Below are 13,341 nucleotides of genomic sequence, written 5' to 3'. Positions count from 1 at the left end.
CAGTGTGTCCGAGCCCGGTCTGGTCAGTGCTGGTTACGGTGTAACCGAACCCGTTCTGGTCAGTGCCGGTTGCAGTTTAACCGAGCCCAGTCTGGTTAGTGCCGGTTACAGTTTAACTGAGCCCAGTCTGGTTAGTGCCAATTACAGTGTGACCGAGCCCGGTCTGGTTAGTGCTGGTTACAGTGTAACCGAGCCCAGTCTGGCTAGTGCCGGTTACAGTGTAACTGAGCCCAGTCTGGTTAGTGCCAATTACAGTGTGACTGAACCCGGTCTGGTTAGTGCCGGTTACAGTGTGACCAAGCTCGGTCTGGTTAGTGCTGGTTACAGTGTAACCGAGCCCTGTCTGGTTAGTGCCGGTTACAGTTTAACCGAGCCTGGTCTGGTTAGTTCCGGTTACAGTTTAACCGAGCCCGGTCTGGTTAGTGCCGGTTACAGTTTAACCGAGCCCGGTCTGGTTAGTTCCGGTTACAGTGTGACCGAACCCGGTCTGGTCAGTGCCGGTTAAAGTGTAACCGAGCCCTGTCTGGTTAGTGCCGGTTACAGTTTAACCGAGCCTGGTCTGTTTAGTGCCGGTTACAGTTTAACCGAGCCCGGTCTGGTTGGTGCTGGTTACAGTGTAACTGAGTCCGTTCTGGTCAGTGCCGGTTACAGTGTGACTGTGCCTGGTCTGGTTAGTGCCGGTTACAGTGTGACCAAGCCCGGTCTGGTTATTGCCGGTTACAGTGTAACTGAGCCCAGTCTGGTTAGTGCCAGTTACAGTGTGACCGAGCCCGGTCTGGTAAGTGCCGTTTACAGTGTGACCAAGCCCGGTCTGGTTAGTGCTGGTTACAGTGTAACCGAGCACGGTCTGGTCAGTGCCAGTTACAGTGTGACTGTGCCCGGTCTGGTTAGTTCCGGTTACAGTGTAACCGAACCCGGTCTGGTCAGTGCCAGTTACAGTTTAACCGAGACCAGTCTGGTTAGTGCCGATTACAGTGTGACCGAGCCCGGTCTGGTTAGTGCCGGTTACAGTTTAACCGAGCCCGGTCTGGTTAGTGCTGGTTACAGTGTAACCGAGCACGGTCTGGTTAGTGCCAGTTACAGTTTAACCAAGTCCGGTATGGTCAGTGCCGGTTACAGTCTGACCGAACCCGGTCTGGTCAGTGCCGGTTACAGTTTAACTGAGCCCGTTCTGGTTAGTGCCGTTACAGTGTGACCGAGCCCGGTCTGGTCAGTGCCTGTTACAGTTTCACCGAACCCGGTCTGGTTAGTGCCGGTTACAGTGTGACCGAGCCCGGTCTGGTTAGTGCCGGTTACAGTTTAACCGAGCCCGGTGTGGTCAGTGCCGGTTACAGTCTGACCGAACCCGGTCTGGTTAGTGCCTGTTACAGTTTCACCGAGCCCAGTCTGGTTAGAGCCGGTTACAGTTTAACCGAGCCTGGTCTGGTTAGTGCCGGTTACAGTGTAACCGAGCCCGGTCTGGTTAGTGCCGGTTACAGTGTAACCGAGCCCGGTCTGGTTAGTGCCGGTTACAGTGTAACCGATCCCGGTCTGGTTAGTGCCGGTTACAGTGTAACCGAGCCCGGTCTGGTTAGTGCCGGTTACAGTGTGACTGAGCCCGGTCTGGTCAGTGCCTGTTACAGTTTCACCGAGCCCGGTCTGGTTAGTGCTGGTTACAGCTTAACCGAGCCCGGTCTGGTTAGTGCCGGTTACAGTGTAACCGAGCCCGGTCTGGTTAGTGCCGGTTACAGTGTAACTGAGCCCTGTCTGGTTAGTGCTGGTTACAGTGTGACCGAGCCCGGTCTGGTTAGTGCCGCTTACAGTGTAACCGAGCCTGGTCTGGTCAGTGCCGGTTACAGTGTGACCGAGCCTGGTCTGGTTAGTGCCGGTTACAGTGTAACCGAGCCCGGTCTGGTCAGTGCCGGTTACAGTGTGACTGAACCCGGTCTGGTCAGTGCCAGTTACAGTGTAACCGAGCCCGGTCTGGTCAGTGCCGGTTACAGTGTGACTGAACCCGGTCTGGTCAGTGCCGGTTACAGTGTGACTGAACCCGGTCTGGTCAGTGCCGGTTACAGTGTAACCGAGCCCGGTCTGGTCAGTGCTGGTTACAGTGTAACCGAGCCCGGTCTGGTCAGTGCCGGTTACAGTGTGACTGAACCCGGTCTGGTCAGTGCCAGTTACAGTGTAACCGAGCCCGGTCTGGTCAGTGCCGGTTACAGTGTGACTGAACCCGGTCTGGTCAGTGCCGGTTACAGTGTGACTGAACCCGGTCTGGTCAGTGCCGGTTACAGTGTAACCGAGCCCGGTCTGGTCAGTGCCGGTTACAGTGTAACCGAGCCCGGTCTGGTTAGTGCCGGTTACAGTGTAACCGAGCCCGGTCTGGTTAGTGCCGGTTACAGTGATTCTGGGTGATTGAGTATCATGTGTTTTCCAGCTCTCTCTAATGGAAGATTCTGGATCACTCCGGACACATTCCACGATGATGAGAAGATCCAGTTGAACCGGGAGGTGAAGGTTTCATGCCAGGTGGACGCGGTCCCTCAGGAGGAACTCACCTACAGCTGGTACAAAAACGGAAGACCCCTCAAACCCACCAACAGGATCATCATCTCCAAAAACGACCAGGAATTCCAGCCTGGATCCACTAGTCTGGACATCATCGACATGAGATTCTCCGACTCTGCCACCTACACCTGTGTGGCATCACTACGCAGCCAGGCAGTGCCCGATATAAGCATTGATGTCAACATCTCAACCAACATCGGTGAGGAACCTCACAACAGTTATGGTGCAGAAAGAGGCCATTCAGCCCATCGTGCCTGCACAGCCAAAGAGAGATAACAGAAACTAGCCGCTCATTTCCAGCCCCTGGTCCACAGCCCTTGCGGGTTCCAGTGTTTCAGATGCGGGTCCAGGTGCCTTTTACATGAGTTGGGCGTTTCTGCCTCAGCCACCAGTTTAGACAGTGAATTCCAGAGGCCCACCACCCTCTGGATGGAAAGGTATTTCCCTCTAATCCTTCCATCAATCCCCTTAAAGCTGTGTCCCCTGGTAACTGACCCCTCAGCCTTTCCTGTCTACCCTATCTCGGCCCCTCATCAATTTCTACACCTCGATTAGCTCACCCCTCAGCCTCTCTGTTCGAAGGAGAACAACCCGAGTCTATCCCCATCTCTCCTCATAGCTGCGATTTTCAAGCCCTGGCAACATTCTTGTAAATCTCCTCTGTCTCTCTCCGGAGCAGTTCTGTCCTGTAATGTGGTGACCGGAACGGGACACAAAATTCCAGCTGTGGCCTAACCCGCGTTTTATACAGTTCCATCATAACCTCCCTGCTTTTCCATTCTATACCTCACCCAATAAAGGAAAGCATTCCATATGCTCTCTTTACCACCTTATCCACTGGATACTGCAAAGACTATGGGCCCTGACAATATTCCGACAATAGTACTGAAGACTTGTGCTGCAGAACTTGCCGTGTCCCTAGCCAAGCTGTTCCAGTACAGCTACAACACTGGCATCTACCCGGCTATGTGGAAAATTGCCCAGGTATGTCCTGTACACAAAAAGCAGGACAAATCCAACCCAACCAATTACTGACCCATCAGTCTACTCTCCATCATCAGTAAAGTGATGGAAGGGGTCATCAACTGTGCTATCAAGTGGCACTTGCTTAGCAATAACCTGCTCACTGACGCCCAGTTTGGGTTCTGCCAGGGCCACTCAGCTCCTGACCTCATTACAGCCTTGGCTCAAACATGGACAAAAGAGCTGAACTCCCGAGGTGAGGTGAGAGTGACTGTCCTTGACATCAAGGCAGCATTTGACCGAGTGTGGCATCAAGGAGCCCCAGCAAAACTGGAGTAAATTGGAATCAGGGGGAAAACTCTCCACTGGTTGGAGTCATACCTAGCACAAAGGGAGATGGTTGTGGTTGTTGGAGGTCAGTCATCTCAGCTCCAGGACATCACTGCAGGAGTTCCTCAGGGTAGTGTCCTCGGCCCAACCATCTTCAGCTGCTTCATCAATGACCTTTCTTCCATCATAAGGTCAGAAGTGGGGATGTTCGCTGATGATTGCACAATGTTCAGCACCATTCGCAACTCCTCAGATACTGAAGCAGTCCATGTCCAAATGCAGCAAGACCTGGACAATATCCAGGCTTGGACTGACAAGTGGCAAGTAACATTCGTGCCACACAAGTGCCAGGCAATGATCATCTCCAACAAGAGAGAATCCAACCATTTCCCCTTGACATTCAATGGCATTACCATCACTGAATCCCCCACTATCAACATCCTGGGGGTTACCATTGACCAGAGACTGAACTGGACTAGCCATATAAATACTGTGGCTACAAGAGCAGGTCAGTGACTGGGAATCCTGTGATGAGTAACTCACCTCCTGACTCCCCAAAGCCTGTCCACCATCTACAAGGCACAAGTCAGGAGTGTGATGGAATACTCCCCACTTGCCTGGATGAGTGCAGCTCCCACAACACTCAAGAAGCTTGACACCATCCAGGACAAAGCAACCGCTTGATTGGTACCACATCCACAAACATTCACTCCCTCCAACACCGACGCACAGTAACAGCAGTGTGTGTACCATCTACAAGATGCACTGCAGGAACTCACCAAGGCTCCTTAGACAGCACCTTCCAAACTCACGACCACTACCATCTAGAAGAACAAGGGCAGCAGATAGATGGGAACACCACCACCTGGAAGTTTCCCTCCAAGTCGCTCACCATCCTGACTTGGAAATATATCACAGTTCCTTCACTGTCACTGGGTCAAAATCCTGGAACTCCCTCCCTAACAGCACTGTGGGTGTACCTACACCACATGGACTGCAGCGGTTCAAGAAGGCAGCTCACCACCACCTTCTCAAGGGCAACTAGGGATGGGCAATAAATGCTGGGCCCAGCCAGCGAAGCCCACATCCCGTGAATGAATTAAAATAATCTGCCCAGCCACCTTCCGGGACCTGTGGAGATCTCTCACTTCCTCAGTCCCTCTCAATATCCTGTCCTTTATTGAGTATTCCCTTGCTTTGTTTGCCCTCCCCAAATGTATTACTTCACACTTTTCCAGATTGAATTCCATTTCCCACTTCTCCACCCACTCAACCAAACCATTGATATCATTCTGGAGTTGACAGCTATCCACTTCACTGCCCTCTTCACTATCCTCTTCACTATATTCTTCACTATCCTCTTCACTACACTCCTCACTATCCACTTCACTACCCTCTTCACTATCCTCTTCACTATCCTCTTCACTACCCTCTTCACTACCCTCTTCACTATCCTCTTCACTACCCTCCTCACTATCCTCTTCACTACCCTCTTCGCTACCCTCTTCACTATCCTCTTCACTACACTCCTCACTATCCACTTCACTACCCTCTTCACTATCCTCTTCACTATATTCTTCACTATCCTCTTCACTACACTCCTCACTATCCACTTCACTACCCTCTTCACTATCCTCTTCACTATCCTCTTCACTACCCTCTTCACTACCCTCTTCACTACCCTCCTCACTATCCTCTTCACTACCCTCTTCACTATCCTCTTCACTACACTCCTCACTATCCACTTCACTGCCCTCTTCACTATCCTCTTCACTATATTCTTCACTATCCTCTTCACTACACTCCTCACTATCCACTTCACTACCCTCTTCACTATCCTCTTCACTATCCTCTTCACTACCCTCTTCACTACCCTCTTCACTACCCTCTTCACTACCCTCCTCACTATCCTCTTCACTACCCTCTTCACTATCCTCTTCACTACACTCCTCACTATCCACTTCACTACCCTCTTCACTACCCTCTTCACTATCCTCTTCACTACCCTCCTCACTATCCTCTTCACTACCCTCTTCACTACCCTCTTCACTATCCTCTTCACTACACTCCTCACTATCCACTTCACTACCCTCTTCACTATCCTCTTCACTATCCTCTTCACTACCCTCTTCACTATCCTCTTCATTACCCTCTTCACTACCCTCTTCACTATCCTCTTCACTACCCTCTTCACTATCCTCTACACTATCCCCTTCACTATCCTCTTCACTATCCTCTTCACTATCCTCTTCACTACCCTCCACTACCCTCTTCACTATCTTCTTCACTATCCTCTTCACTACCCTCTTCACTACACTCCTCACTACCCTCTTCTCTACCCTCTTCACTACCCTCTTCACTATCCTCTTCACTACCCTCTTCACTATCCTCTTCACTATCCTCTTCACTACCCTCTTCACTAGCCTCTTCACTACTTTCTTCACTATCCTCTTCACTATTCTCTTCACTACCCTCTTCACTATCCTCTTCACTACCCTCTTCACTATCCTCTTCACTATCCTCTTCACTACCCTCTTCACTAGCCTCTTCACTAGCCTCTTCACTACTTTCTTCACTATCCTCTTCACTATTCTCTTCACTACCATCTTCACTATCCTCTTCACTACCCTCCTCATTATCCTCTTCACTATCCTCTTCACTATACTCTTCAGTACCCTCTTCACTATCCTCATCACTATACTCTTCACTAACCTCTTCACTATCCTCTTCACTATCCCCTTCACTATCCTCTTCACTATCCTTTTCACTACCCTCTTTACTACCCTCTTCACTATCCTTTTCACTATCAACCATACGGCCAGTTTTGCAAATTTCCCAATCATGTCTCCCACATTTAAGCCTAAATCATTAACATATACAACAAACAGCAATGGCCCCAACACTGAGCCCTGTGTAACACCACTGGAAACCGTTCTCCATTCGCAGAAACATCCATCGACCATTACCCTTTGCTTCCTGTCACTGAGCCAATTGTGGACCCAACTCACCACCTTCCCCTGTATCCCATGGGATCTCACTTTCCTGACCAGTCTGCCACCTGGGACCTTGTCAAATATCTTCCTAAATTCCATGTAGACAACGTCCACTGCACTACCCTCACCAGTCCTCCTTGTTACTTCCTTAAAAAATTCAATCAAGTTAATAGGACACAATCTGACTGTCCCTGATCAATCCGTGTCTTTCTAAGTGACACTTTATCCTGTCTCTCAGAATAATTTCCAATCATTTTCACACCACCAAAGCCAGACTGACCGGTCTATAATTTTCTGGCCTATCCCTATGGTGAGCCTGTGGAATTCACCACCACAGAAAGTAGGTGAGACCAGAACATTGTATGTTTTCAGGAAGGAGTTAGATATAGCTCTTGGGGCGAAAGGGATCAAAGGGTATGGGGAGAAAGCGGGAACAGGCTATTGAGTTGAATGATCAGCCATGATCATAATGAATGAGGGAGCAGGCTCGAAGGGCCGAATGGCCTACTCCTGCTCCTATTTTCTATGTTTCTATGTCCACTGCATTTCCCCAGCAGCCCACTGCATTTTCCCCATTAGTTCACTGCATTCCCCCAGTAGCTCACTGCATTCCCCCAGTAGCTCACTGCATTCCCCCAGTAGCTCACTGCATTCCCCCAGTAGCTCACTGCATTTTCCCCATTAGTTCACTGCATTCCCCCAGTAGCTCACTGCATTCCCCCAGTAGCTCACTGCATTCCCCCAGTAGCTCACTGCATTCCCCCAGTAGCTCACTGCATTCCCCCAGTAGCTCACTGCATTTTCCCCAGTAGCCCACTGCATTTCACCCATCAGTTCACTGTATTCCCCCATCAGTTCACTGCATTCTCCAGCAGCCCACTGCATTCCCCCAGCAGCTCACTGCATTCCCCCAGCAGCCCAATGCATTCCCCCAGCAACCCACTGCATTTCCCCAGCATCTCACTGCATTCTCCAGCTGTCCACTGCAGTTGCTGTTGCTGTCCGGGCTGGGGAGACGCCCTCTTTAAGTTGGGGTGTCCCCCCAAGTGTCAGGGCGAGTCCTGCCTGCGGTCAGTCACTGCCTATTCGGGACACACTGACATCCTCACCCACTCTTCGGGTAGTGGAACGCGATCCCCACTCAGGCCCAGGCCTTACCTCTGAGCAGCCCTGTCTTCACTGACCTCCACTGGCTCCTGATCAAGCAGCAGCTGGATTTTCACATCCTCTTTCTAGTTTTCCCTCTCCCGCTGGCCTTTCCCTCCCAGGTATCTGTGCTGTTCTCACTCGGGCCTCTTGTACATCCCCATCGGTGGCTCTGCCATCAGCTGCCTGGGCCCCTAAGCCCTGGAATTCCCTCCCTAATCCTCTCCGCCTCTCTAACTCACACTCCTCCTCTGGGATACCCCTTGGAACAGCTTCTGGTCTTAGCCTCTGCTCGGTTTGATGCTGGACCTGGGGTATTTTACTAAACGAAAGACACAGTATAAACGTTGGCCTGGACCATTGCTTTAGTCTTGATCCTGTCACTAACCACTGCCTCCATCTTTATCATTTAATCCCTCCTGCCCTCTAACCTATTCTGACCAGCCCTCTCTCTCCACCTGACACTCTCCCTATTTCCACAGCACAGAACCCCTCACATTTCTATCCCTTTAGCTGTGAAGAAGAGTCACACGGTCTCAGAAGGAATATTTCTCCACAGACGCTGTTAGACCTGCTGAGCATTTTCTGTTTGTATTCAGGTCCCAGCACCTGCCGTGTTTTGCTTCTGTGGAGAAATAGAAGCTGTTCTTTCAGTCTCCAGCTCTGGGTCTATCTGTATTTCGAATGGTTGTTGTAAGAAAATTATTCATGTAAATAAGCACATTTACATCTAGTATTTAATATCTCTCTCTCTGTCCCTCTGTCCCTGTCCCCATCTCCCTCTATCTCTCTCTCCCCCTGTCTCTTTCTCTCTCTCTCTCTCTCTCTCTGTCCCTCTGTCCCTGTCCCCATCTCCCTCTATCTCTCTCTCCCCCTGTCACTTTCTCTCTTTTTCTCTCTCTCTGTCCGTCTCTCTGTCTGTCTCTCTCTCTCGCTTTTTCACTCTCTCTCTCTCTCTGTTTCTCTCGCTGTCTCTCTCTCTCTGTTTCTCTCTCTCTCTCTCTCTGTCCCTGTCTCTCTGTCTCTCTCTCTCTCTCTGTGTCCCTGTCTCTCTGCCCCTGTCTCTCTGTCCCTGTCTCTCTGTCTCTCTCTCTCTCTGTCCATGTATCTCTGTCCCTGTCTCTCTCTCTCTCTCTCTCTCTGTCCCTGTCTCTCTCTCTCTCTCTCTCTCTCTCTGTCCCTGTCTCTCTGTCTCTGTCACTCTGCCCCTCTCTCGTTGTACCTGTCTGTCTCTCTCTCTGTCCCTGTCTCTCTGTCCTTGTCTGTCTCTCTCTCTCTGTCCCTGTCTGTCTCTCTCTCTCTGTCCCTGTCTCTCTCTCTATCTCTCTCTCTGTCCCTGTCTCTCTCTGTCTGTCCCTGTCTCTCTCTCTCTCTCTCTCTCTGTCCCTGTCTCTCTCTCTCTCTCTCTCTCTCTGTCCCTGTCTCTCTTTGTCTGTCCCTGTCTCTCTCTCTCTCTCTCTCTGTCCCTGTCTCTCTTTGTCTGTCCCTGTCTCTCTCTCTCTCTCTCTCTGTCCCTGTCTCTCTCTGTCTGTCCCTGTCTCTCTCTCTCTCTCTCTCTGTCCCTGTCTCTCTCTGTCTGTCCCTGTCTCTCTCTCTCTCTGTCTCTGTCCCTGTCTCTCTCTCTCTCTCTCTGTCCCTGTCTCTCTCTCTCTCTGTCCCTGTCTCTCTCTCTCTGTCCCTGTCTGTCTCTCTCTCTCTGTCTCTCTCTCTCTGTCTGTTATTTCCCTTGCTGTCTCTCCCGCTCTGTTCTCCTGCAGTGCCCCCTGCGATTGAGGTGTTGAGTGATGTGGTCCAGGCTGAGGAAGGCACAGTGGCAGAGTTACGATGTGTGGCCAGTGGAAAGCCAAAGCCAGTGGTGCTGTGGTCACAGCTGGATAAGGAGCAGAGTTTGACATGGGGAGAAGAGGAGAGGGAGAGTCTGGATGGAACCCTCCGGATGGACAATGTCTCCCGGGAGATGAGCGGAACTTACCGCTGCCGCACGGGACAGTACAACAGCTTAAACGTTAAACCCAGAGAGGGATTCGTTCAACTCAATGTGTTGTGTGAGTATAGAGACAGAGACAGACCGAGGGGAGAGACAGACCAAGGGGAGAGACAGACCGAGAGACAGAGACAGACCGAGAGACAGAGACAGACTGAGGGAGAGAGACAGACCGAGAGACAGAGACAGACTGAGAGAGAGAGAGGCAGACTGAGAGAGAGAGACAGAGAGAGAGAGACTGAGAGAGAGAGAGAGACAGACCGAGAGAGAGACAGACCGAGAGACAGAGACAGAGAGAGAGAGAGAGACAGAGAGACAGAGACAGAGAGAGAGACAGAGACAGACCAAGAGAGAGAGACAGACTGAGAGAGAGACAGAGAGAGAGAGAGAGACAGAGAGACAGAGACAGAGAGAGAGACAGAGACAGACAGTGAGACAGACCGAGAGAGAGCGACAGAGAGACAGAGACAGAGAGAGAGACAGAGAGAGAGACAGAGACAGACCAAGAGAGAGAGACAGACTGAGAGAGAGACAGACCGAGAGACAGAGACAGACCGAGAGGCAGAGACAGAGAGAGAGACAGAGAGAGAGACAGAGACAGACAGTGAGACAGAGACAGAGAAAGGCAGAGAGACAAAGACGGAGAGAGAGACAAAGATGGAGAGAGAGAGAGACAGATGAAGAGAGAGACAGAGAGGGACAATGAGTCAGAGAATGGACATTGAGACAGAGAAGAAGAGAGAGAGATGGAGGGAGAGAGAGAGAGAGACAGAGATGGACAGAGAGAGACAGAGATGGACAGAGAGAGAGATGGAGAGAAACAGAGATGGACCGAGAGAGAGAGAGACAGACCGAGAGAGAGAGACGGATGGAGAGGCAGAGATGGACAGAGAGAGACAGAGACGAACAGAGAGAGAGAGAGAGAGACAGAAAGACTGAGATATATGGACGGGCAAGAGATACAGAGAAGGACAGAGATACAGAGATGGACAGCGAGTGAGAGATGGACAGAGAGAGAGAGAGAGAGATGGACAGAGAAAGGGAGATGGATAGGGAGACAGAGATGGAGGGAGAGAGAGAGAGAGACGTACAGAGGACAGAGACAGACAGAGAGACAGAGACAGACAGAGAGACAGAGATATAGGGACGGGCAAGAGATACAGAGAAGGACAGAGATGCAGAGATGGACAGAGAGAGAGAGACAGACAGAGAGAGAGAGACAGAGACTGATAGGGAGACAGAGACGGACAGAGATACAGAGGCGGACAGAGAGACAGAGAGGGTCAGAGAGTGAGAGACGTACAGAGAGAGAGAGAGACGGAAAGAGAAACAGAGACGGACAGAGAGAGAGAGATGGACAGTGAGTCAGGCAGACAGAGATTGAGAGACAGACAGAGAGACAGAGATGGACAGAGAGAGAGATGGACAGAGAGAGAGACAGTTAGGGAGACAGAGAGACAGAGACAGACAGAGAGACATGGAGGGTCAGAGAGAGGGAGACAGACAGAGAGAGGGACAGAGATGGACAGAGAGACAGAGACGGACAGAGAGTATGGTACGGACAGAGAGGGAGAGACGGACAGAGAGAGAGACAGATAGGGAAAGAGAGACAGACAGAGAGACAGAGACAGACAGAGAGACATGGAGGGTGAGAGAGAGAGAGACGGACCAAGAGAGAGACAGAGATGGACAGAGAGACAGAGACTGATAGGGAGACAGAGACAGACAGAGAGACAGAGACGGACCGAGAGACAGAGATGGAGAAAGAGACAGAGACTGATAGGGAGACAGAGACAGACAGAGATGGACCGAGGGACAGAGACGGACAGAGAGGCAGAGACTGATAGGGAGACAGAGACAGACAGAGAGACAGAGACGGACCGAGAGACAGAGATGGAAAAAGAGACAGAGACTGATAGGGAGACAGAGACAGACAGAGATGGACCGAGGGACAGAGACGGACAGAGAGACAGAGACGGACCAAGAGACAGAGATGGACAGAGATGGAGAGACAGACAGAGAGACATGAAGGGTTAGAGAGAGGGAGACAGACAGAGAGAGAGACAGAGATGGACAGAGAGACAGAGACGGACAGAGAGACAGATAGGGAAACAGAGACAGACAAAGAGACAGAGACGGACAGAGAGACATAAAGGGTCAGAGAGAGGGAGGCAGACGGAGAGAGAGACAGAGATGGACAGAGAGACAGAGACGGACAGAGAGGGAGAGACGGACAGAGAGGGAGAGACGGACAGAGAGGGAGAGATGGACAGAGAGGGAGAGACGGACAGAGAGAGAGAGACGGACAGAAAGGGAGAGACGGACAGAGAGAGAGACAGACAGACAGAGAGTTAGAGACGGACAGAGAGAGAGACAGATAGGGAGACAGAGATGGACAGAGAGACAGAAACTGATAGGGAGACAGAGACGGACTGAGAGAGGGAGAGAGATGGACCGAGGGACAGAGACGGACAGAGAGACAGAGACGGACAGAAAGGGAGAGACGGACAGAGAGAGAGAGACAGAGACGGACAGAGAGAGAGGCAGATAGGGAGACAGAGACAGACAGAGAGACAGAGATGGACACAGAGAGAGGTAGATAGGGAGACAGAGACAGACAGAGAGACAGAGACGGACACAGAGAGAGGTAGATAGGGAGACAGAGACAGACAGAGATACAAAAAGGGTCAGAGAGAGAGACAGACAGAGAGACATAGAGGGTCAGAGAGAAAGACAGACAGAGAGACAGAAACTGATAGGGAGACAGAGACAGACAGAGAGACAGAGACGGACAGAGAGACAGAGACGGATAGAGAGACAGAGACGGACTGAGAGACAGAGACGGACTGAGAGAGACAGAGACGGACCGAGAGGCAGAGGTGGACAGTGAGACAAAGACAGAGCGAGAGACAGAGATGGACCAAGATACAGAGACAGACCGAGAGAGACAGAGATGGACCGAGATACAGAGCAGACAGAGGGACAGAGACAGACCAAGAGGCAGAGACAGACCGAGAGAGATAGACGGAGAGAGAGAGACAATGTCCGACCGAGAGACAGAGACAGACAGATAGACAGAGACAGACAGAGAGACAGAGATGGACAGAGATACAGAGACGGACAGAGAGGGAGAGACGGACAGAGAGAGAGAGACAGACAGAGATACAGAGACGGACAGAGAGGGAGAGACGGACAGAGAGAGGTAGATAGGGAGACAGAGACAGACAGAGCTACAAAGAGGGTCAGAGAGAGAGACAGACAGAGAGACATAGAGGGTCAGAGAGAGAGACAGACAGAGAGACAGAAACTGATAGGGAGACAGAGACAGACAGAGAGACAGAGAGACAGAGACGGACAGAGAGACAGATAGGGAGACAGAGA

General features: G+C 51.3%; 1 protein-coding gene across 1 annotated transcript in view; it reads left to right on the top strand.

Moving 5' to 3' along the window:
* Positions 1-13,341, top strand: part of LOC144676457 (MAM domain-containing glycosylphosphatidylinositol anchor protein 1-like) — a gene marked incomplete at its 5' end in the record, with an annotated part of 48,901 nt that overhangs the window by 1,157 nt on the left and 34,403 nt on the right. The window contains 2 exons of the mRNA XM_078536872.1: positions 2,414-2,743; positions 9,734-10,021. Of these exons, the coding sequence (XP_078392998.1) occupies positions 2,414-2,743; positions 9,734-10,021 (618 nt within the window). The remainder of the gene's footprint in view (positions 1-2,413; positions 2,744-9,733; positions 10,022-13,341) is intronic.

Source organism: Cetorhinus maximus, unplaced genomic scaffold, assembly GCF_964194155.1.
Source record: "Cetorhinus maximus unplaced genomic scaffold, sCetMax3.hap1.1 HAP1_SCAFFOLD_1619, whole genome shotgun sequence".
Taxonomy (NCBI): Eukaryota; Metazoa; Chordata; class Chondrichthyes; order Lamniformes; family Cetorhinidae; genus Cetorhinus; species Cetorhinus maximus.
This window is presented reverse-complemented; position numbering and strand designations above follow the sequence as displayed.